Consider the following 26,248-nt stretch of genomic DNA (forward strand, 5'->3'; position numbering starts at 1 on the left):
GAAAAAAAAAAAAAAAAAAAAAAAAAAAAAAATAGAGGAGGGAAAACTCAATTCATTCTGGGAGCTGAGCATTGTTCTAAGTTTAAAACCAAACAAAAACATCAGAAGAATGGTATTAGGCCACAAACTCCATGAGAGTAGACCAAAAATGCTTGGAAATATTTTGGCAAATAAATAGATAGCATTATATTAAAGGATAATACATTATGAGCAAATGGGATTTGACCCAGAAATGCAAGGCTGGTAATACCATTTGAAAATTGTAACAGACTGAAGAAGAAAAATCATGGGATCATCTCAATGGGTGAAGAAAGTCCTGTGGCAAAATTTAACTCCCATTTCTCCTGTTTATGACAGAATCTCCTGGAAAAGTAGTCTGACATTTATTGCTTATTGCCACATGGCTTCAAATTATTTTTTTCTTGCTTGTGCTACTGCAACATTTCTCTCCTGCCCGCTAGTACGATGTTATACTTTGTCAGTAGAGGGCGCAGGAAGGACAAGGAGAAAGAAGAGACTTCTTGTCCTGGTCGCAGCATGTCTTTTCTTTCTGTTCTACTTTGCAAAAAGATACCCAAGTGTCAGCAGTACCCTAGCCATCAGCTTCCCAGTGGTGAGTTTGGTGGCACAGCTGCAGGGGGCAGGCCGCTTCTCAGCAGCCACGTCAGCAGCACCCATGTAGATGGCCTTGTGAGTTTCTCCGTTGTACTGGCTGGCTTCCTAGATGTTAGCGATCGTCCCTGCTACAGCTTTCCGATGGGGCTCTGCCAAGTCTGTCCACTGTTCCAGCGGGTTTGCTACTAAGTTCAAAGCATTCACTTACCACAACCACCACTGCCACCACCATAGGCAGCTTGCTGGTGAATTCCATCCGTTCCATCTGGTTAGTTCCTAGCCTACCAGTCCTCTTTTATTCTCACTTTTTAGAGTTCTCTTCTGTTTGCAGTCAGCTCCCTGTAAATAGTTAATAATTTACATAAACATTCCCAGTTCAGATTACATGTGCTTTCCCTCTCCTGCCTATAACCTGACTGACAAAGACTTGGTAATGATAGTGGTCACAGGAGACAAACCTTCCAAAGGGCATTTTGAGATTGGTTTTGGTTGTGTTTGGGGCTTGAGCCCAGTGCTGAGTTCTTTCCAATGAGAAATAGGATGCTTATAATTCATGATGAGCCGGGGGGGTCACAGCTTCCTCGTGGTATCCCCTGTGCTGGGCTGAAGAAGTGCCAAACGAGCCCAGTTCCTGGAGAGCCCAGGTGACTGCTGCCCTTGGCTGTTAGAGGGTAGTGAGGGCTGCACACGCATGGTGTAAAGCGGAATCACCTTACAAAGAGAGAAAGAGCAAGACTAAAGCAAGTTCTGTTGGCATTATGGACTAGTAAGGTTTTGTTTTGTTTTTCCACTCTTTTTCAATTGGTTACATAGCTTAATGGGTTTCATTTTGGCAGATTTGTACATACATGTAACATACTTTGATAATTTTCACCCCCCCATTACCCTTTTTTTCTCCCCTTCTATTTAGTTTCACAATTTTCGGGGGGGGTTCAAGGAATACATTTTTCTCACAGCAAGATTTTAGTAACATTTTAAAATTCTCTACCTGACATAGACGTCTGATAACAGAATACTTTAAAGAAGGAGGAAATATTAGCACAAAATAAATGCCAAATGAAAATCATTTACAGTTCTGAAAGATAATGCCAAACATGTTTAGTATCTGAACTTTTCACTCCTAAAATGAAATTTGAAAGCACACGAAGTGTCTATTGCATCATCTGATGGTGCTGAATTTTGGGGACAGATATTCCAGATGTTGAAGAAACTGCCTTCATTTTGCTTTGTCATTCATAAATTGTTAAGGGGGTGTGTCCAAAAGCATCTTCATACTGGATGCTAGGATATGTATTGCTTCATACAACCTTGTTTTCTTCTTAATGAAAATATTTTGGGTGCTGCTTTTAAAGTTTGATTTAGCCTTGAAATCTACATTGATTTTACTTCAAATTTTAGATCAGTTCTGATTTTGTGTTGTAGTGTTCCACAATACTTTCTTCTTCTCTTTGAATTTTTTTGTTAAAGTATTTACAGAGTACTGAAGCTTATAGCAAATACTTTAACAGTGGGAAATGCCAGAGAATATTATTGGATAGAATTCAGATCTCTAACATCATTACACAGAACCATGTGTTGAAACTGCCAATTTAAACACTTTATTTAACCTCTCAGCTCTGTTATTTCTTGAAATACTTCTTATAGGATTTATATAAAGTATAATATGCATATAATCTTATTAATGGTTGTTTTTATAAGAAAGACCCAACCTTAAGTGACAGGGCCATGAACACACACTTAAAACATGGCAACAGCTGTTGGTGAGACTAACAGTATATTGTGACTGCTGCCGTCCCACATGCTTCTGTCCCAGTTCTTAGAAACATCAGCCTTAACTGTTGATAGCACGGTTCAGTGCTACCTGCTCCTTCTTCCAGTTGATAATCAGTCATTTCTTTTAACCATTAACATAAATTTAGTACATTGTTTAGATTTAATTCTCACATGTGAACTATACAGTAATTTTTTTGCTTGTTTTTTCCTACTGACTAATTTTTCTTAGGATTTAGAAAAAGTAAGCTTTCTCTAGGAAACTCCAGAAGGGAATTCCTACATTCAAATAGTAACATAAACCAGCACTGTATGCTGGTGGGAATGCAGAGTGGTACATCTGCTTTGGAAAATAACTTGATGTTTATTAAGTATATCCGCCAGTTTCCACTTGTAAGTATTAACTCAAATTTAAATATATGTCTCCCAGTGACTTACGATGCTCACAGAAGTTTTATTTATAAAATCCAAAAATAGGGCACATGTTAGAGCACAAAAGAGGTCTTAACAAATTTAAGATTTAAATTATACATAGGTACCTTTTCTGACCAACTAAAATTTTAGAAAGAAAACAGGAAAATCTGCAAATATGTGAAAATTAAACAAAATACTCTTAAATATCAATGCATAAAAGGAGAATCACAAGGGAATTTAGAAAACATCTACAGAGACAAAAATGAAGATGCAGCATACCAAATCATAGGGAATGCAGTGTATGCAGTACTAAAAGGGAGGTTTATAGCAGAAAACTTTTAAATTAAAAAAAGAAAAGTTTCAAATGTACGATTGACCTTATATCTCAAGGAACTAGAAAAAGAGTAAAGCTTAAAAACAAAGTCAGCAGGAGGAAGGAGAGAATAAAGAGTAGCACAGAAATAAATAGGGATCAGGGGAAAAAAAAGATAGAAACAATTAACAAGGTTTTTTGAAAACAAAATCAAAATAAGAACCAAGAAAACGCAAATGTCCAAATTACAAATAAAAAAAGAAACTTTACATATGTCACAGAAGAGTTATATTATGAATACTTATACATTAACAAATTAGATAACCTAAAAGAAATAAATTCCTATAAACATAAATCTACCAAGAATGAATCATGAAAAAGCTGAACATACCTCTAACAATTGGGGTATAGAAGCAGTAATCAAAACCCTACTAATATAGCCAGCTATGGTGGCACACGCCTGTAAACTCAGCACTCAGGAGGCTGAGGCAGGAGGACCACCAAGAGTTCAAGCCCAGCCTGAATTACAGGGCCAAGACCCTGTCTCAAACAAAACAAAAAGCCCTAGTAACAAGTCTTAAGACCTGATTCCTCCTGAGTATTTTTAATAACAACCCTTTTCAAAGTTTTCAAAGAATGGAAGAGAAAGAGGAACTCCCAGACTCATTCAAATTCGTCACCCTGATAAGAAAACAAGGAACAAGTGAAGAAAATCATAAACCAATATCCCTGATGAACGTTGACCCAAAATTCTTACGCCAAATCCTAGCAGAACTAATTCATTAGCACATTAAAGAGGTCATACATCACGACCAGCTGGATTTATGTTGTAGTCCAAGGATAGTTCACCATATATGAATCAGTTTACATGTTAACATTGCAAGTGATGCAAAAAAGCATTTAACAAAATTTAATACCCTTTCATGATAAAAGCAACACTCAACGAATGTAATAGAAAGAAACTACCTCAACATAATAAAAACTATGTATAAAAACGCACAGCTAAGATCATACTCAATAGGGAACAACTGAAAGCTTTTCCTCTAATAGCAGGCAACAAGGCAAGGATACCTACATTTGCCACTGCTATTCAACACAATGCTAGAAATCCTCGCCAAAGTAAACAGACAAGAAAAAGAAATAGAAGTCATCCAACTTGGAAAAGAAGAATTAAAAGGTGATGTGAGCTCACATGTGAAAAAGAAATCTGATCAGCATCGGTCAGTCTTAGAAGCATTGTGCTAAGTTAAAAACACCAGACACAACTGCTAGAATCCTTATTGTATTATTCCACTTTCATGGGATTCCATTAAAGGCAAAGCTATGATGACAGTAGGTCAGTGGATTTCATGGGAGATGAGACAGAGGGGCCTAAGGAAACTTTGGGGTGTTGGTTTCCAAAGTTCATAAGTTGTACTATTAAAACTAGTATATTTTGTTGTAATTAAATAATAAAGTGACCAAGTCTTCATAATTTATACCATTAACAATTAGAAGATGAAACTTTAAGGATTCAGTATGGTGAAAATAGCAATTCTCAATTTGATTAACAAATTCAATCTAATTTCACCTTTTTTTCCCTTTTGTTTGCTTGATTCTAGTGTTTACAGGAAAAGGCTGTTAACACAAAAGACATAGGTAAACTTGGACTCTGTGTCAAGAGTTATTATGAAAATAAAATGTTTAAAACACTACAATAATGGAATGAATGCACTAAACCTGTAACAGATACCTTCTCTTTTATAAGTGGTTCTGTGACAAATGGTGTGACTGATTGTAATGATTGGCTTTAAAAATCCAGTTGAGGTGTCATTTGGGGGAAAAAAAGAAAATGGGGCTGCTGTCTCTCATCAGTTCCTCCCCTCCAAATCTATTTTAGTTTAATAAAGTCCCAGATATGAAGGACAAAGGTGTAATACTTTTTAGAAAGTATAAAATATCTCCATGGGAAGGAGACAAAAAAAAATTAGCTATGAAGGAAAGGATTAATAAAATTGACTACATTAAAATTAGAACTTCTGTTATCAAAAGTTGGTTTTTTTTAATTAAAAAGTTGAAAAGATTCAGAACAGAAGATACTGTCTGCTCTGCTGCAACACTTGTTTCTCTAACGCAAATATGTCACAGCTTGTTTGTTAAACAGGCAGGAGAACGATGCCCGCTGACCGGAAGTCACGTTAGTTTTCGGCACCTTCTTCCTCAGCAAACTCAGGTTTCCTATTGTAAGTAGAAGCAGGTACCAGTTACTGCAGCTGAGGGAGCAGTGGTAGGGCTCGCTTCAGCGTGGCCAGTGAGTCTCGCCGTGTGCTCTGCGTTAATGTTCTATATCGATCGCACTTTGCTTCATCTTTATTACTCTGTAGCCTCAGCCCTTCTTTTACTACCCTTTCTTTGAAACTATCTTTTCAATTTTAAGGACAAAGTATTTTGTTTACTGTAATATTTTTATTAGGAATTTAATACATATTTTAAACTATTAATATTTTTATGTAGAATTTTTAAATTTTGCTAGTATTGTTTACAAAGTTGCAATAGGTTTTGAAAGGTTTTCTTCCGAATCTCTATTGTTTTTGATGAGTTATAGAAAGTGCTGTTTCAAGAAATTGTTTACTGAAATATTCCATATGCAACACGTATCTATAAAGGACTACAGTACTTCATCAATACTGAAACAGTCATTTCATTGTTTTACATATACAGTTGGAGCACATACTACATGGAATCTTTCAATCGTAATTGCCAGTTGTTTTCTTAGTGATAACCATGCATTTTATAAGCTGTTGGTTACTTTAATTCGATGATATATAATATCTAAAACACAAAGAACTAAATATCAATTAAAAAAAGACAACCAGGCATGATGGCACATGCCTATAATACCAGCACTGTGGGAGACTGAGGCAGGAGGATCTCAAGTTTGACCCCTGCCCAGACAACTTAGCAAGATTCTCTTAGGAAATAAAAAGGTGGTGTTTATGTGTGAGGAGGGGGTGGTCCTAGAGATGTAGCTCAGTGAAAAGGTCCAACCCCAGTTCCACACACACACACATGTATGATTTATGGGTCAGGAAGGGCAAGAGCATGGTGCTAGCATCTGTTTGGCTTCTGAACAAGGCTGCATAGCACAGGGGCGAGTGGGCACGTGCGCAGAAGATGCTCATGTACCAAAAAGCGAGGGAGGTGGCAGGCTCATTACATAACAGTCCACACCCACTCCACAGGAGCCACGCGAACCCCTTCCTGTAGCTGGAGACCTGTGACCTAGATGCCTCAGGTAGATCCCATCTCCCAATACTGTTACATTCTAGACCAAGACTCACCACGAGGTGGGGACAAACCGTATTCAAATTTTTAGCAGCCAGTAAATATATGGAAAAAAACATTTAATTTCATAAGGTAGCTGTATGTTAAATATAAAGTGTGATTGAAATACATGGTGAATATTTAAAAGACACATTGCCATTAATCCTCCTCAAAATACTGCCCTTCACTTCAAACTCACTCATCCCCTTGGTGTTGCCACTTTATAAAGTAGTGCTGGGAGTCCTTTTGCATGAGGGTCCTTAAGAGGTATGACCAAAGATACCGCGAATGCTGCTGCTGAGCACCATCTACTGGGAAGGCAGGCTTGTAAAAATATTATGTTGTGTCCTCATCTACTTTATTCACCAGAACTGGTGCAGTGCAACTTATGGCTTCTCTCCAAAGTCAGAATGACCATGGAAGGTAAGTGTTTTGAGTAGATTAGGACAGAGACAGCCACAGTAGCACAACTAAAGACATAAAGGACTTCGAGAACTGCTTCAGAAAGTGGCAAGTTCATGGTGGCCTTGCCCACTACATAGCCCAGGCTGGCCTCAAACTTTCAGTGATCCTTCGGCCAGGCTCCCAGTGCTAGGATTACAGGTGTGCCTCATCACACCTGGGAAAAGCTACTAAGTCTTAAAAATAATATATATGAGTCACGTGCAACATTTATACCTATTAATGGAAAGAATCATGAACACCATCTTACTCAGCACCACTATGCAAAGAGAGAAGGAATCAAGAGAGATTAAGTGATTACTCTAAATCATACCATTAATAATAATCCTAGGCTACAACAGTTTCTCTTGCCCCTTGGATCAGTGTTCTTTTTATAGTACTGTCCATAATATAGATTGGGTTTTATATAGTTATTACATTTTATGGTACAGTTTATTTAGATAACATCTCAATTAGCTTTTGTTGCATACAAGACTACTGTAAAATTTAGTGGCTTGCTGGGCATGGTAGCACACCCATAATCCCAGAATTTGGGAGGCTGAGGCAGGATAATTGCCCTGAGTTGGAGACCAGCCTGGGTTAATAATTAGTTCAAGGCCAGCCAGAACTACATAGTGAGATCCTGTGGCTTAATATAGCCATCATTTGTTATTTCTCATAAGTCTGTGAGTTGGCTGGGCTCAGCTGAGACTACTTGTGTGGCTGCAGACATTGACATCTCAGAGATGGAGGAGCTAAGATGGCCTCACTCATGTGTCTGGGATCTTGTGGCACATTAATTATTCAGTAATTGAGCCTGGACTTCCTTGCTTTCAGTTGGGAACATTCCAGAAGGATGAAGATGGAAACCTAGATGCCTAAGCTTATACAGTATTGTGTCCATTAAATTAATCAGTGAGTCATAATCTAATTCAGACTTAGGGATGAAGCAAGCAGGTCCTACCTCTTAATGGGAGGAGGTATGAAATATTATGGCCATGTTTTCACCATCTATCATTGGCAATTATAAATTATAATTTTAACCATGGAATGTATTTCTTGGAGTTAATTTTTATTTAATATGAAGCTAAAAGCTGTTAGGCAGTTAAACAATGTAGTTTGGTCAGTGTATGGAAAACAAAAAATTTAAAATAACATATACGAAACTTATTTGTACCTTTTGTGTCCTTTCTGTTGTAAAATGGATTTTTTTATATTCCTTTTTTTTTTTTTTTGGTACTGGGGATCGAACTCAGGCCCTTGTGCTTGTGAGGCAGGCGCCAGAACCACTGAGCTAAATCCCCAGCCCAGTAAAATGGATTTTTAAAAAAAAAATTGTGTTTAGAAAATGCTGGGTTAGGAAATGAGAGGGAAAAATCAATACAGTCTTCTTGTATAGATTGTTGGCTTAACAAGTCTCTCAAATCACAACCGTTAATGTATTATCATCTGTGCGTTTTTTCCACATTATAGAATAGAATGTAATATAACTAAAAAAATAGCAATTAAGAGATTTTCTGAATTAATTTATAATGACAATGATATTATATTGCCGGGCACTGTGCTATTTCATTTACAATTTCACTTGACTGCTACGTGTATTGAGTACTTATAAGATCTTTCCAGCATGCAAGACATGCCAGTGAGAAAAAGGCACACTTTTCTAAAGAAACTCTCTAAGCTAGCACCTGAAGGATAAGTAGGAATAAGAATAGGAAAGTAAGAAGTCTGCTAGGAAAATGACAAGAGAAAATGACATTTATTGGGGGGAAGGAATGTAAGAAACAGTAAAAGAATTGAGAAAACATCTATTATGGCTAAATCTTGGAATGTGAAAGGAGTGAGAGGCAAGAAAGAAGCTGGTGGCCAGGGGCCAGGCTGCCAAGGGTCTGGAAAGTGTGGTATTATAGTCTGGACCTTTTGCCAGGGATTGTAGGAAGCTCTTGAGGAGTTTAGAGAGAGAATTCATTGCTATTTTGTATCAGATTGTTGTTTTAGAAAAGTCCCAGCCAGAGTTGGGTGGGAGGTATAGCTAGGGAGAGGCGAGTGTTGGTCCAACAGTATGGGTTAGGTGGGGATGATGGAAGTGTTTAGAGGCAGAATGGGCTAGATTTGGTAGTTGGATGTGAAGTGGAGGAGCCCATAAACACTGTGACTCAACTTGGGGACCTATGAAAGAGAAACCGGTTTGGGAAGTGTCCTTACTGCCCTCTCAGACTATTTCCAGCTAAAAACCTACACCCTTTTAGTATTGTGTAGTATTTGAAATGACATTGCTAATATCAGTTCATAAGAACAATTGATTCTTGTTTAGTAAAATTCATTGAAATGTGGCAATACTGCCATCACCTGAATTTATACCTCGGATCAGCAAGATTTTACTTTAGTATGAATTCCTTAATAGAAATTTAGTGATCTGTTACTATAGTCAGTTTTTGAAGACAATAATTTCTAAGAAGCACTATGTGAATAGGCATCTTAAGCCTTTTAGTTGTTAGTGTGAAATAATTCATAATTATCATTTGTTGAAGTTGTAAAATAAAGTGCACTAAAAGAACTTACAGAATTTTCTTTGCATCAGAAGATAAATGGATAAAGAAACTGTGGCATTTATACACAACAGAGTGCTACTCTGCCATAAAGAAGGATAAACTTGAGCCATTTGCAGAAAAATGGATGCAACTTGAGACCATAATGTTAAGTGAAATAAATCAGACATACAAGCTTATATACCATAAGATTTCTCTTATTTGAAAAACCCCAAATAAGACTGAAATGAAAGCTAGATAATAGGTTGCAGGGTGATAGATCTTTTGCAAAAGGGAAGGACACAGACATAAGGGGAGAGGGGAAGAGGATGGAAAAAAGAATGAAAAAAAAATATATCACACACATATTTTTTATTCCTATGAATGTAATAATGTGCTATAATTAATAAAAAAACATTTTTAAAAAATTAAAAATTAGCTTATGGGTTTTTTTTTATGACTAGTAAATAGAATGAAAGTGTGCATTTATGCTAGTGAAGACAAATGTACTCAGGATAACTATTTAAAATGAAGTCTAGGACTGAGGATGTAGTTGAGTGTGGGTCCGATCCTGTTAAAAAAAAAAAAAAAGTTGTCATCTGTCTTTCAGAATGCATCTATATGTCAACACATCACGTTATACACCAAAAATATTTACAATTTTTTGTCATTTATGCTATAATGTTGTAAGCAATTGAAGTTTCTTACTGGTAGATTTAATTATCTTGCTGTTAAATAATGATAATTGAGATTTTGAAAGAATTAACTATTATAACTTGGGTAGTTAGCCTAAAATTATTTCAGGATTTTCGTAGTTTTGCATTTCATAGCTATCTGTAGATCTTATTAAAATATAGTCATTCTACATTTATTATCCTACTTTTAGGTAATAATGTTAAATTGCCTAAATTTTCCATTCTAGCAGGTACGATATATTCAGTAGTCTGTGTCTCCCATGTGTTCTCTGTAGACTGGATTTTCTATTACTCTGATATTTTATAAGTTCAAAAGCACTTTACAACATTTTTTTCTTTTTTCTTTTTTCCTTAGGCACTACAAGGGCCCCCAGGGAAGGGGAAGTTCCAGGGGTGGACTATAATTTCATTTCTGTTGAACAGTTCAAAGCACTGGAGGAGAGTGGAGCACTGTTAGAAAGTGGAACGTACGATGGTATGTCCCCGAATATTAACCATGCCCGGAACACATCCCATCACTGCAGTTACGGCAGAGGGAATTTGACCATTGTTTAAAGAGTTCTTAGGAAAAACATTTTGTTTTGCAGATTTATAATTTACTAATTCAAATAGGATTAAATAATAGCTCAAATTCCATCACTTTACCAAGTTGATTGTTAGTAACATACTACAAATGAAACTAGCTGGTTTGCGTATTTCATAGTAATTCACATTCATCATCTGAACTCAACAAGTATTTGTTAATTGCTTTCTATTTGTGGTTGGGAATCCAAAATTGGGACACTCAGAAACCTATATATACTTTGATTATCATGGAGAAAAGAAAATATAAGTTGGAAGAAAAAGAGAACAAAAATAGAAAAACTGGCTTGCTTTTTGTCTCCCTGTTTTCTCCACCTTGATTCCAGAAAGTATAAATTCAAGATCAATTTCAGTTTTTAAATGACTATGTTAGATCTTTCTTTTCCTCTTACATGCTTTTTACTGGCAAGCTTGTCCACTCCAGTAGCACTCTATACTTTCCCGTTATTGCTGTACCATCCTGTTAGAATTGTCTGTTTCATGTGCTCTGTAATAGTGGTAATGGTGACTTTCATTTTCTTTTAGAATATGTGCTGCCAAAGAGAGCACGATCGTGTCTGTCTTACTTGATTTTAGCTTCAGTGCCCAGAGATAATGTTCAATAAATATCTTACCTTGAATCCACATACCCACATATGTGCATGTTCTTTCCAAGAGTAATTCTTCATAATTTCTTTCTCTAGCATTACCACAAGCTCAAAACAGTGCAATCATGATCCACTCCCCCCTTTTACATTTCGCTTCAGAGTCAGCTACCAGATCTAGTTGTTGCTTCATTTGTAGCAGCTTCCGCAGCTCTCCTTATGCACGCTCATGCCCTTGCTCACTGGACAGGCTCAGGTGTGGACTACTGCAGTTGATCTCCTTTGTTCTGCTCCTTCCCCCTGTCCCGTCCACCCTGCCCATTGCTATTATGCTGGTCTTCCTCAAACACAGTTTGGATCATAGCCCTCTAATATTCAGAACTTGCAGTCATTTCCTTTTGTTTGTGAAGTTTGACCAAACTACCTGTCTTGGGTTTAGCTCCCATGACTCATTCATTCATTCTTTCATTTATTTTACTGATTTAGTAGGCTCTGTGCCGAGCACTTGAGGAGAGTGTATGAATGCCGTGATAAGACTAAAGTACTGCTGCTTCAGTGAAGCCTGTATCTCAGTGGTGAAGACAGTCAAAAAATAACTGTAAACTGAGATGTTTTAAAGGGAACAGAAACAAGGGATTTAAAGAAAATAATAGGAATTCTTTAGACAGGTTGCCAGAGAAGACTTCTCAGAGGGAAAGGATAGCTACTGACTTGTTTCGATTTGATGTTGGTGAAAGTAGACTCCATCTTACTGTTAACCATTCAGATGTATTTAATGTGTTTGCGTGGTTTTGTTTATAAGTATTCTTATAAAATGTGTATTGTGTCTTGTGTGCATGATTATTTATGTCTGAACTATATTCTATACATCAGTTTTTTATTGATTTTATTCATTTTTTTTATTCAGCCATGTTGCTGTAGTTTATTTATAGCTTTTAACTTAACCATTCTCCTGGTGATGATCTTTCTTCCAACATTCCATCACCATAGATAAAGGTACAGTGGACCTGTCACACATGTCTTCTTACAGACCTGTGTGAGAACATCTGTGGGATACATATCCAAGAGCAGCATCATTAGCTGCTACAGTGAATATGTACCCAGTCTAATGAAACAGTTCCATTGCCCTTGGTACAAGAAGGCTCCTGTAGCAGCTGTAGCACTGGTGCCACATCCTCAGCAATACTTGGCCTTACCCAGATTCATGGTTTTGCTAGTCTAACAGCATTGGTAGTATAGTGGTGAGCATAGCTGCCTTCCAATCTGATGGTTATGGAAGTGGTATCTCTTACTTAAATTTAGTTTCTCTGGTAGTCTGATGCTTATTAGTCTTTTGGACTTCTGCAAATTCTGCATTCATTTGCTTTGTCTTGTTTGTTTGTTTGTTTGTTTGTTTTTGAGGTAAGTTCTTCCTTTGTAGTTCAGGCCAGCCCTGAACTCACTCTGTAGCCAGGTTGGCCTTGAACTCACAGCAAGCCTCCTGAGTTTTATACCGGGGATCGAACTTGGGTCCTTGTGCTTGTGAGGCAGGTGGCGGAACCACTGAGCTAAATCCCCGGCCCAGATTGTCTTTTCTTAATAGTAGGATCCTAATCACATTGATTTGTGGATGTTCTGTAGATATCTAGATAATAATCTCTTATGGATATAGATATTTTCTCTATTCTGTCACCTACTGACCTTGTGCTGTATTTGGGGATCGAACTTGGGTCCTTGTGCTTGTGAGGCAGGTGGCGGAACCACTGAGCTAAATCCCCGGCCCAGATTGTCTTTTCTTAATAGTAGGATCCTAATCACATTGATTTGTGGATGTTCTGTAGATATCTAGATAATAATCTCTTATGGATATAGATATTTTCTCTATTCTGTCACCTACTGACCTTGTGCTGTATTTCTTCATGAAACAGAAGTCCTTAATTTTTATTGATAGGTTTTATCGCTGTTTTCCTTATGATTTATGCTTTTGTTTCTATTCTTCTGTCTTTAAATCAGAGATATTTTCCTATATTTTCTTTCACAAAGCCTAAGAACTTGGTATATGACAAAGTAGCATATTGCATGTTATCAGTTACTGTGCACAAAGGAAATGGGAGTCATACACCTTTTCATACTCATCAGGTTAGCACAAAGTTTGAAGAATTTTAATTGTGGGAAATGAAAGCTCTTATATGCATGGACAGAATGTAAAATGTACCATCCCTTTTGAGAGCATTTTGACAGTAGCTAGTAAATTACTCAGACCTACCAGTTCCCTCTCTAGATAGCTGCTCATGAGAAACTATTGCCCATATTCATACGTAGACAGGTACCAGAATATCCACTATACAACTGTTTGAATTAGTGACAGAATGGAAATAACTCTTTTAGGTGGAGAATGCATAAAGTACATTTTATTTTGTTCATAAAATGGACTTATATAGAGAAGTTGAATGAAATACATATATATCAGGCCGGGTGTGGTGGAGCACGCCTGTAATCCGAGCACTCGGGAGCCTGAGGCAGGAGGATCACTGTGAGTTCGAGACCAGCCTGGGCTACATAGTGAGTTCCAAGGTAGTCTGAACTACATAGTGAGACCCTGTCTCAAAAAAACCAACCAAATAAACAAAAGAACCACATATATATCAATATGAATTTGTCTTAGAAGTATAATTGTAAAAAGTTGCAAAAAGTATACACGCAGTTCTGGGCTATTTATGAAAAAGTATACAAAACACGAACCTTCAATCTTTTACTGAAACCTGTAATAGCATAAGTATGTGTTATGGATTCTTTTATCTATTTATTTATTTATTTTTTGGTACCAGGTCCTTATGCTTGCGAGGCAGGCAGCAGAAACACTGAGCTGAATCCCCGGCCCTGTATTATGGATTTTTATATGTATGTCCTAGAGGTATACATTATTTGGGAAAGTGCTAGGTACCAACTTTAGAACAGCTCGGGGAAGAGATGGGAAGTAGGAGTCAGGAAATTAGGGATTTAATTTTGTATGTGACTCGGTGTATGTCTTTAAAGATAAAAGCCTCTTCAAAGAAATCTGACAGTAATTAATATCTAGAGGGTGTATATGTGAATAAGTATAAATAATACACATATTTATCTAAGTACATATAAATAGTTATTTTTGTAATTTTACTGCATTTGAAATGTTTAATTTTTGATATTTTTGTTGCAAAAATCAGGAAGCCTTTTTTTTAACCAAATTATTTTTTAAAATTAATTTTACTGGTACATTTAAGGTGTACAGTATGATGACATTCATCATTGGAAAGTTGCACCTTTACATAATCCATCTTGGTTCTTATTTGTTCCCCATTCCCCTGCCCTCTCTTCAGCCCCCACTCCCTATCTACAAAGACTTCGTTTCCATTTTTTTCTCGTATTAATTCCATTCCCTTCTCAGAAAATCTTTAGAAGAAAAAGCTCCAAAGTACCTCTAAAGAGATTCAAAAATTTTTTATTAATAATTTTAGTCAAGATTCATAAACCTTAGAATTTTATACCTTGCTTTATCTGAAATAGTCACCAACAACTGAAGGAAAATAGATCATATTTATGAGCAGTGCTAGTTTTCTTTTTAAATCTAAGCCCAGTCATTATATTTTTAAGCAAAAAACTACCAAAATGTATAAAGTCCTACAATCTTTCTGGTTATTATGGGTAGCAATTAAAATAATATCCTGCATTTTTCTGATTTTTCCTCTTTGGAAAAAGTTAAACTTCTCAGAATTGGATAATAATTACTAAGAACTCATAGTAAAATGTTTTTAGTAATGCTACCACTATACTTATAAAAAGTAGAATTTTTATTTCTATCTTGGAAAAGCCAGATTCCTTGATAGTGTGATTATTGAGCATAATGCAGGGAAAATGTAGCACATTTTATTTTCCAATGGCATTTCTCTTTTTCCTGTATCCTTTGCCCAAAGAAGTTTGAACTGGCTTTTAGGTTCTTTGCTTTTCTTATGGGCCAAAGTCTGTAGAAAGGCTAGTAAGTTTTAAAACTGATCTTTGCACCTACCTCTGTAATGTCAATAACCATTTGAAATGTGACTTTTTTTTTCCTGCCTAGGGGAAAAAATTCCATCAACTTCATTAACTTACCTTAAGCATCTTAATTACCTCCTTAGGAGCCCAAGAAGTTGATAGAAGGTGTAATTTTTTAAAAAATCATAAGTATTTACACTGTAGCCATATTTATCTTTGTATAGCAGTTCACATGATGGTCGATACAAGATCAAAACTAGTAGAAGCCAGAAACTGTTAATGTAGCTACATCTTTTGAATGCTTTCACACTGTGTTTGGCTGCGTGACAAATTGAGAAGATATTAGTTGTTTTTATTCTGGAATGTTTCTTTTTAGTGCAACAATCACTGATCCTCAAGAAAAAATTAATTTCTTGCTTTCATGAGAGGAAGCCATTATTGAATTAGGCTAATTATGTGTCTGTTCAATAAATTGTGGGGTAATGTAATTAGAATGTACCAAAAAACTTTTTAAAATTACATTCAGCCTACATTTCTATAAAACTAGTTTGTAGCTTTCTCTTTTGCCCACGTATTTCCTTATCAAAATAGTTCATTATATACATAAGGGCAAAATTTATTTGAGTTAGCTTTATCATCCTTTACTCCCTCTTTTTATTCCAGTTAATCTTTTAAGAGAACATTGAACCTTTTAAATTCACAGCAAACCCTGTATAAATAAATAGTCCATATAATCAAATTCCTGGCTGTGGTGTAAATAGAATTAATGTTAGGTAATATATGATGAGCCCATGAAAAATTAGCTCTTTGTCGTACTGTTGCTTCATCCTCTCTCAAGAATGTTTTGGCCATGGCAGATATTCAGATATTCAAAACCTTCAGAGTAAGAAGCAAAGCAGAGATATATGCTAGGTCGTGTTGCTCACATTCACAATTCAGCCTTAGTGCTTTCAGCTGCTATTTCGTCCACCTCAGGAAACTTCTATGGAACTCCCAAGCCTCCAGCAGAACCCAGCCCTTTCCAGCCAGATCCGGTTGATCAGGTCCTCTTTGATAATGAGTTTGACACAGAATCCCAAAGAAAACGAACCACATCTGTCAGCAAGATGGAAAGGATGGACAGCTCTCTTCCAGAGGAGGAAGAAGATGAGGACAAGGAGGCTGTAAATGGCAGTGGAAACACAGGTTTGTAAACAGACGAACAACTTCTAACAGATACTCTAGGCTGACTTTACTGTGACATTGAATTGAAAATAGTAAAATGCTCTGTGGCATAGGGATAACAAATGATAGGATCTTTTGTTTTTAAAAAGAGTGCATATGGAACAGTAGAAACCTCTGTAGGCAATTCTGTAAGCTAAAATTAGTTCTCATTTTGTTTAATCAATTTCACAAGGTGTCAGTAATCAAGTGAAATAACATGCTATTACTTTGTTGCCTAAGATATTTGAAATTAATCACTCATGCTGGGGGTCCTGTTGGCCTAAGTCCTACTTTATAGGACAAAAAAGATGTTATATAATAGAGCCTTCAGCCCAAAATACATAAAATTTGGACATTTTCTAATAAAAATCATTGGTTAGTGATGTTTTTAATTTAAATTCTGAATCTTCTCAAAAGTTACAAATATTCTCCTAGGGAAGTGTACCTTGGAGTGATAAAGCTGGATCTGGTGGTATTTCTATGTTTAGACTTTTGCAGAATCTCCACATTGGTTTCTACAAAGGCTGTGCTAATTTGCACACCAGATACTGCTCCTAGTTTTTGTTTTGACTTTAATATTTTTCATCAAGTGGAAAGCTAGCAGAAATGGAAGCAAAAGGAATCTGCTCCTTTTGACTCCCTGATTTATTAGTGATCGCCTAGAAAACTCTTGACACTCATAACTGAGAGGATGGCTGTGAAACCTTAGAACAGCAGCCAGTCACATTCCACTGCTATTTATTGTGGTAACTCCATTCAGAACAGTGGAACATAAACTTCCTAAGGGTTGGGATTTTTTTCAGTTGTTTTGTTCATTGCTGTATTTCTTGCACCAAAAGTAGTGCCTGGCACATGATAGGAATTAAAACAAATATTGATTATATTTCCAGATTTACAGAACCCATCTCCATATCATTTTCTGAAAGCACTTTGAGCTTCTTCTTCATTAGTTAATAAAATTTATAGGGCTAGGTTTACTGACACCTATTACCCCAGTATTTGGGAGACTGAGGTAGGAGGAGGATAAGTGAATCCCTACCTCAAAAAAACAAAAATGACATAAAATTGCTTTGTGTAGTGTATTTATTATTTCATTATAGTCATTGTTTATTTTTTCCCTCCAGATTGTAAGTTTCCATTTTATTCTAACTTCTCAAATAGTTATGTTTAATGTTAAATGAATTACTCAATGTGTTTGGGTTTAAAGACAAAGTGGATCTAGAAAGATTTCAGTTGAGTCATGCCTAATTCTTCAGAGGTTATTAAGGGAAATCATATTATGTCTTTTAATGTTGCTGTCAGGTTTTACTACTGCACAAAATTAAATCTATTTATATTTTTTAAATGCCAAACACTAGAATCAGAGACCATAAATCTGTCCCAATGTGGGAATTTTTATGTTCTTGATTGGGGGGGGCATGTTCTTTTTTCTTGTTTTTTGTTTTTGTTTTTTTTTTCTTTTTTTCTTTTTTTTTGGTGCTGGTTATCAAACTCAGGTCCTTGAGATTGCGAGGCAGGTGGTGGAACCACTGAGCTAAATCCCTGGCCCTCGTGTTCTTTTTTCACTACCTAATGCAGAGCCCTTCAGTGATCACTGTGATTCCCTTAGAGGTAAACCTGTCTGTAATCTCCGTGGTTTATGCCAGGTGTGTAAGCCAGTTGTTAAGGCAGATGTTTCATACTCTTTGTTGATATTTCAAGGGAGATATATCCTAGAGTGTATAAGAGGCAGTTCATTTTCTACCTCTTCTGTATAGATATCATAGGATACTTACATTTGGATATACATTTCTTTGTAAGAGAAATTATTAGAATGCTTAAATGGAAAAACAGTGAACATGGCTAAAAACTCTTCATCGTTCCTGAGTAAGTACTGACTGTAATTGTTAGCTCAGTCATACTTGAGAGAAATGTGCTCTGTGTATTTGGTTTTAGGTACTACAATCCTGCCTTGAAAAATCGAAGTAGTTGGGGAAAGAAAGTAGGGAGAGGTGAGGGTAGGGCTTTATTTGGATAAACTGATATGTATATTATTTTACATCTTGCTGAAGAATTAACTCCAGAGAATGCTAATATGTGCACATAGGATGAAGTGTGTTGTTCAGTAATGCTAAAATATTTTTCCCAGTGAGGTATACTATAAGCAGCACCTTCACAAGTCATTGGCTATTCAGCAGAGGACTTTAATCAGTCACTTGGAACTATATTAAGAAAAGTATCAGATCTATGGTTGCTGCCACTTTTCTCCAACATACTTATTTCCCAAGAATGTAACTCCCTTCCAGATTGATTTGTACTTTGAATGTTTTAAAATTTCCATTTTCCTGCATAGAAAATAGACTGCATGTTTCATTTCTTCATTGAACAAGTGATTACTGAGCACCTGAGAGACTACTAAGGGCAATTTGTTCTAAATTCTGGGACTAAAGCAGTGAACAAAACAAAAACCTTCCAAACAACCCTGTCCTCATTGACTGTACCTTCTGATGGGCAAATTGGAACTGGCCAGCGTGAATGAATGAATAGCAAATACAGTATATTAGATGGTGCCAGCAAGTAAAATAAATCGGGAGGAGGTGAGTAGGAAGGTCAGGGTTTCTAATTTTAGGTTAGAGGGACAGAAAGACTTGAAAGAAAGTTACTCATGTACTTGGAAGAGCATTCTGATACAGGGAACTAGGGCACAAATGGCTTCAGGTGGGAGCTTGCCTTAAATATTCACACCACAGCAAGGAAACCAGCATGGATAGATAAAATGTGGACAGCATACTCTGTGTAAGTGGAACAGAGTGATGGGAGGCAGGTGAGCAGAATAGAATATTAAGCAGTAAGCTTTGCAAAATGGTGCATGCCTGTAATCCTAGCACTCTGGGAGGCTGAAGCAGGAGGATCACAAATTCAAGTCCACCCATGCAACTTAACAACCATCAAGGTTGCCCAGATAGTGGTGGGGAGGGAATGTATATTGTGTAGGATCTTGTTAGGGTATTGGGAACGTTTGGAGTTTTGTCTTGAGATGAGATGCCTATGATCCCAGCATTTGGAAGGTTGAGGCAGGAGATTCCTGAGTGTTTGGGGCCAGCCTGTACTATGAAGCAAGACCCTGACTCAAAAAAAAACAAAGTGTACAATGGCTTTTTGAAAAATTAATTTTATTGCTGCAGTTTAGACATACATAATGATTGCATTCATCATAGGGCGTTTGCACCTGTGCATGACACATTTTGATTCTTTTTTCCCCAGTCCTCTGCTCTCCCTTCAACCCCACTCCCCCTCCATATTTACAAAAGCTGTGTTTGCATTCTTCCCCTTTTTTTTTTCTTTTTCCTCCCCCAACTTGTTCCGCTTCCCATTTGAATATTTTCTTCCTATTTCCCAATATCTTTTATACATTTTATACATTTACCCTTTCAGTTTCTCACACCAGAGAAACAGTGTAGTATTTAAACACGTGTGCCCAATTTAGTGCATCTATTTAGCTAGGAAAGTTTATCTTTATGGCCAAGTAGTACTCATTATATTAAAAAAAAATCTCCTTTATCCACTCGTCAATGGACCGGCATTTGGGCTGTTTCCAGGATTTAGCTATTACAAACTGTGATATACCTATAAACGTAGGTGTGTATGTATCATTGAGATATGATGCTGTTAATTCTTTCAAGAAGATATCAAGAAAAGGAATAGCTGGGTCAAGTAGCACCTCTAGTTTTAATTTTTTGAGCAATCACACTGATTTCCACAGTGGTTGTACCAATCTGCACACCCACCAGTAGTGGAAAAAGCCCCGCCCCCACAGTTGTTATTGGTTGATTTCTTAGTAGCCATTCTTTCTGGAATGAGATGGAATCTCACTGTTATGCCACAGGTTTTATTGGGCACGTTGGCCACTGTGTAAGAATAGGTGGTTAAATAGGAGGGCGAGAACAGTTTTACTGAAGTTCAAAGCTGTAATGACACGAGGTCAAGAGAGAACTGCAAGAGTGGAAGTAACGAGCGTAAGTCCTCTCAGGGCGGTCTGGTGTAAAGAGGAGAGACGTGGGATGGTTACTAGTGGGGAAAGAATTCTTTTCTCTTTAAATATTGAAGAGATAACATAGTTGTACCTGAGTGGAGATTATCTAATAGGTAAGGAAGATTGGTGGTGTAGGCAGGAGGCAAGAGGTCAGGGTGTCCAGGTTCTTACTGGCAGGCAGGCCGGCCAGCCTCGGCTGGGAGCAGGGATGATCTCTGGAGTCACGGGCGGTTGTGTAGACAGAGGTGGGAGCTTGGGAAAGTCCTCTTCGCTTGGCTGTGCTTTCTCAGTGAAATGAGAATCGGGGGCGTCAGGTGAGATGACTGAGAAAGGAATACAGATGTTCTCCCTAATCTGTGGTGTTGCTTTCCACTGCTTCAGTTGCCCACAGCCAACCACAGTCTGAAAATATTACTGCATATTTTGAGAGCACCTAGATTTGCATAACTGTTATCACAGTATATTGTTACAATTGTTATATTCTTAGTTACTAGCTGTTAATCTCTTTTTGTGCCTAGTTTATAAATTGAACTTTATCATGGGAAAAGAAAAAAATACAGTAAATATAAAGTGTTCCGTACTATCTGTGGTTTCAGGCAGCCCCTGGGGGTCTTGGAGCATAGGTCCAGACATGTGGGGTAAGGAACGGGGCGCTTTAGATGATTTAGGGAAAAGAAAGGTATAAAATAGTTATCTAGGAGAGAGAGTGAGTGGTCTAAAGAAATATACTGTGATTGTCATGCATTATTGAGTACCTACCGAGGTTGGTATTCATGAATGTATGTATGTATGATTGGTACCGGGAATCAAACTCAGGACCTTGTGAGGCAGGCAGCAGAACCACTGAGCTAAGTCCCAGCCCCCCACTTTTAACGTTTTCTACTGGATAAAACTTTTGGTCATCTTGTATTTCTACATACATACACACACACATATATATATGTATGTATATATATATATATTTTTTTTTTTTTAGTTTATTTTTGGTACCGGGAATCAAACTCAGGGCCCTTGCACTTGCAAGGCAGGTGGCAGAAACACTGCCTTCAGTGGCGTGTGCTGGCGTGGTGTGTAGGCGGGGACAGGATGGTGAAGCAGCTACGGTTTAGCCAGATACATGTAACAGTGTTACGTCAGGGAGAGGAATCGGGCATGGATACAAAGTGTGATTATAGTGGTTCTACTATATTGAATATAAGTTTGGTGAGGGGAGCAATGGGGACAGGGATAAAGGGTGAAAAAGATAAAAGTGAGTAGTAAGATTAATGGATTGTATGACTTGGTTGCATAAAGGCAGTTAGAGTTGAAATACTGTAATGACATCTCAGGCCTTTTCTCGGATTCCCTGATTCTGGGGCATTGTCTGCAATTTGGAGTTGTTATTCCAAAATGTTATTTTATTCCATATTATATAATGTGGCATCTTTGAAGTTTTACAAATACATTTTAATTGGCATGAATTGTAGACTCCTTAGACTATAACCAGATTTTAATATACCTACCTACTTTATAGACTTTAGGACTCTTAAAAAAGAGTTTAATATTACTAGAGAATTATATTAAGAATAGGAAATATATTGAGTGTAACTTTTAAAAATAAGTGTAGAGGCCTGTTTAAAGTGTATGAAGCAGCTTAGTATAGTAGTTAAGACCATGGACCACTTATATCCAAACCCTGGCTATTTATAATGGCCCTGTAATTTTGACTGAGTTGACTTCTCTGTATCTTAGTTTTCTTAGTCTATTAAACAAGAATTATAGTAGAAATGGCATTGCTGAAAGGATTATGAATATATGTTGAACGTTTAAAATAGAGTTCAATGGCTGGGCGTGGTGGTGCATGCCTGTAATCCCAGCACTTGGGAGTCTGAGGCAGGAGGATCGCTGCAAGTTCAAGACCAGCCTGGGCTACACAGTGAGTTCCAGAGCAGTCTGAACTACATAGTGAGACCCTGTCTCTAAAAAAATAAAATAAATAAATAAATAAATAAAATAGAGTTCAACATATAAAAGAACTGTATAAATGCTGCTGCTGTTAGGATTTATGCTGAATTAATTGTAATGTTTTGTTTTGTTTTGGTTTGGTTTTTTGAGACAGGGTCTCACTATGTAGTTGAGACTGACCTGTGCAGGGTTAATATCAATCAGGAAATGGGAAGAAATGAATATGTTTGTTATGTCAAACTGCATGACAATGTGGATATAACGGACAAGGAAATGTACAATATATAATTGTAAATAAATATATAATATGTATGTGCACATGATATGCAATGTTTGGCATCATGTTAGAAATGAGCAAGGCTACTGAAAAAAATAGGGTAACTACACCTATTTTTCACACTCTTCTGTTTTGAACAATGGCAGAAAACAGAGAGAGGCATTCCGAGTCCTCTGAGTGGATGAAGACTGTTCCAAGTTATAACCAAACAAATAGCTCCATGGACTTTAGAAATTATATGATGAGAGATGAGAATTTGGAACCACTGCCCAAAAACTGGGAAATGGCCTACACGGACACAGGAATGATCTACTTCATTGAGTAAGCAAACGCTGTATCTCTAGCATGTCCTGTCACTGTGAGGATTGTCTGAAATGTTCTTTTAACCTCATTTGGGAAGTGCCTCTTTCACAAGACTTTCATTTCTTTTTCTTTCTTTAAAAATAGTTTTTTATACAAGTAATAGTTGATTCTTAATCTGATTATTTTACCAGATGACATTTCATTTTTATTTGACTTGGATAAAGGAATAGTGTGTTTGGCTTCTGGTTTTACAGGAGAAGGATTAAAAATAGGTTCATTACCAATGATGAAAAAAAATGTGAAGCATAAAGGGCATTTTTCTTTGCATTTTTTTTAACTGTTAAGTAGATTGTCCAACTTCATGAGTATTTCAGTGATTATGGGGGACATGTTACTCAGATATGTTTAGATGTGATGTTCTCAGATAGTACAATTAACTAATGTAGGAAGACAATATCACTAATCATTAGAATCATTGATAAAATCTAAATGCACAAAAAAGAAAAGAACAATTTGATGGAAAAATGCCATTAATATAATATTTAGGGATACCAAATGCCACATGATTTGATCAACCTTAAATGTTACTGTCCAGAGGTAGAACAGTAATATAGTGAAGTTATAGAATATGACAGTTAAGTAACAGTCAAAATATTGAAAAGCCAATTGTGGTTGTATACACCTGTAGTCCCAGCACTCTGGGAGCCTGAGGCAGGAGAATTGCTAGTTGGGGCCCAGCCTGAGTAACTAGACCTAGCAAGACTATCTCAAAAAATCAAAAAAGGATGGACTGGTGATGTAGTTCAATGTGAAAGCCCTATGTTCAATCCCCAGTACTGGAAAAATAAAAATAAAAAATAAAATCTATAAAATTGAGGGCTGAGCACTATAGTCAAAGAATATATTATAATGAGAAATTAATCAAGGGTGAGAGACTTTAATCTTTCCTTGAATAGTCCATTTCCATATTTTTCCCACAGAGTGAGCATCTTTGCTCTACCAAGTAGGATTCTAACATTTAAAAAACATTTTGAGTACATGGTGGTCTTTTCACCACATCTAGTACATTCTCATGTGTACATTATACAAGCATTAGTGACCGGGATTATATTAAACAGACACAACCAGGTGTACTTCTCCTTTGGACAACTCCTTTGACTTTCATGCTAATTTTATGACTAAATCTGAAGTGAAGTGTGGAGATATCATTAGAAACCGATTAAGAGGCATTGAATCTAACAGTTTTTTTCTTTTTGGTTTTTTTTTGGTTTTGGTGCTGGGGATCAAACTCAGGACCTTGCACTTGTGACTGAGCTAAATCCTCAATCCAAATCTAACAGTTTTTTAATGCTACAAATGGGGCTATGTTAGTATATTATCAGGGGAGGGATGTATAAAAGACATGCTTTTATGGTTAAATGTTATTTAAATGGATTAAAGACCTAATTTTAAAGCCCAAACTATAAAACTCCTAGAAGAAAACATAGGGGAAAAGTAATTGGATTTGGTGAGGATTTCTGGAGATGACACAAAAAGCATAGGCAACAAAACAAAAATAAGCAAATGGGACAAAAATGAAACTTAAAAACTTCTGCACAGCAAAGGCATCAACCAATAGAGTGAAATAGCAACATACAGAATGGGAGAAAATATTTGCCATTGGGTAAAGGATTAATCTCCAGAATATAGTTCATGTTTACTGCTAGATGAAGCTGTTTTGTTTGCTATAGCTAATATGTTTGATCTGTGTTAAATTAATGTGGTGGATCTGTGTTAATTGCTTCTGTTAAAATATGCAGTTGTGAGAAAACAATGTAAGTGTAGGTCCATGGCCTTCGTTACTACATTTTAGGAATAGTCCCTGTGGGCACCTTCTTTAACTTAGAGGAGATACTGGGCAAAATTCAGCATATTACAATTGCTAATTTAGCAATAAATCAAAATTGAGCTTTTCTCAGGTAGCAAATTTGAGTTTGGTCTAGCAACATATTTCTATGCTTGGTGTTTTTTGTTTGTTTTATTTTTTAAGCATCCTAGGCCTCCTTGAATCTTGATTCCTTTCTTTTTTTTTCTTTTTTTTATGGTACCGGGATCAAAATCAGGCCCTCATAATTGCACGGCAGGCAATGGAACCACTGAGCCACATCTCCCCGGCCCTTGATTCCTTTCATTTTACTAAAATTAATTTAATTGGTTTTCATTGTAGAGAGTATTTCTCTGAAAGAATAAATAACATAGACTTTCTAGAAACACTCTTGTTTTTTTCATACATAGATTATCCATTATTCACTATCTCCCAAAAAAGTTTCTGCCATGGTCTGCCAACTAGTGTCATACTTTGCAGTGGCTGTGTCACTCTGTAAGTAGCTTGGGGATTAGAAAAGGTACAAAAGGTAAGATTAATTGGTTTCATTTCCTGAGTGGTCTACATAGATACCAAGAAAAATAATTTGTTTACATTGTTATTAACATAGTACTTTGATAACTTTTACATTTAGATTTTTTGTTGCCTTCCTATGTATTTTCTTCTATAACTTTATTCTTTAATATCCTTATATTTCAGACTGGAACTATCACTGTTTTTCTATTCAGTAGTTTGTTTTAGCATTATTGTCTACTGCTTGAAACATGGCCTGAAGCTTACTGATTGTGGCCTGGAATGAAGTTGTACAACTCTGAAAGCATCTTTGACGTACTTCATAGAAAGGGGCAGTGCCAGGGCCAGGATCTCTTTGTTCTACCATTTTCTTCCCCTGTGTGGATCATCCAGATGAAGCTTTGTAGAATGGAATTTAACCATACCCATATTTTTGGGGGGGATGGTGTACAACCACCTTAAGTATTTTGTTTTTATTTTATTCTATCTTAGAGAGTCCCTGTGAGGGCAGAAACTCTCTGTAGGCCTCTGTATCCCCAGCCCCCAGCCTAATACCTACAAATCATATATATTTTTGAAGGAAATACATTTTTTTGAAGGGAGGGAGGAAGGGATTCAGCAGGGAAACAAGGTTTTCCATGCAGCTTTTGCTAGCTAGATAGTGCATAGTGCGTAGCTATGTGGCCACTCTTTGAAACATTTTGCCTGCTTTAAATAAGTATGTTATTCTCTACTTGGCATTTGATCTCTTCTTTAAAAGTCTCCATTTTCAAATCAGTGCCTCTAATCTTACCTTTCCTTTATGGCAGTTTTGAAGTAACAGACAGATAATAGAATTGCTGCATTTAAGGGATACAAATGGAGACTGTAGGAGATAAATGTTCCAACATCATATGGTTT

The 26,248-nt window shown here is 36.7% G+C and overlaps 1 protein-coding gene across 3 annotated transcripts in view; it reads left to right on the forward strand.

The window, feature by feature from the left end:
* Positions 1–26,248, forward strand: part of Magi3 (membrane associated guanylate kinase, WW and PDZ domain containing 3) — a 101,210-nt gene that overhangs the window by 15,623 nt on the left and 59,339 nt on the right. For all 3 annotated transcript variants that reach the window (XM_010631266.2, XM_010631267.2, XM_010631268.2), the window contains exons 4-6: positions 10,435–10,554; positions 16,208–16,417; positions 22,815–22,989. In XM_010631266.2, the coding sequence (XP_010629568.1) occupies positions 10,435–10,554; positions 16,208–16,417; positions 22,815–22,989 (505 nt within the window). The remainder of the gene's footprint in view (positions 1–10,434; positions 10,555–16,207; positions 16,418–22,814; positions 22,990–26,248) is intronic.

Source organism: Fukomys damarensis, unplaced genomic scaffold, assembly GCF_012274545.1.
Source record: "Fukomys damarensis isolate Sample0158 unplaced genomic scaffold, DMR_v1.0_HiC HiC_scaffold_33, whole genome shotgun sequence".
Taxonomy (NCBI): domain Eukaryota; kingdom Metazoa; phylum Chordata; class Mammalia; order Rodentia; family Bathyergidae; genus Fukomys; species Fukomys damarensis.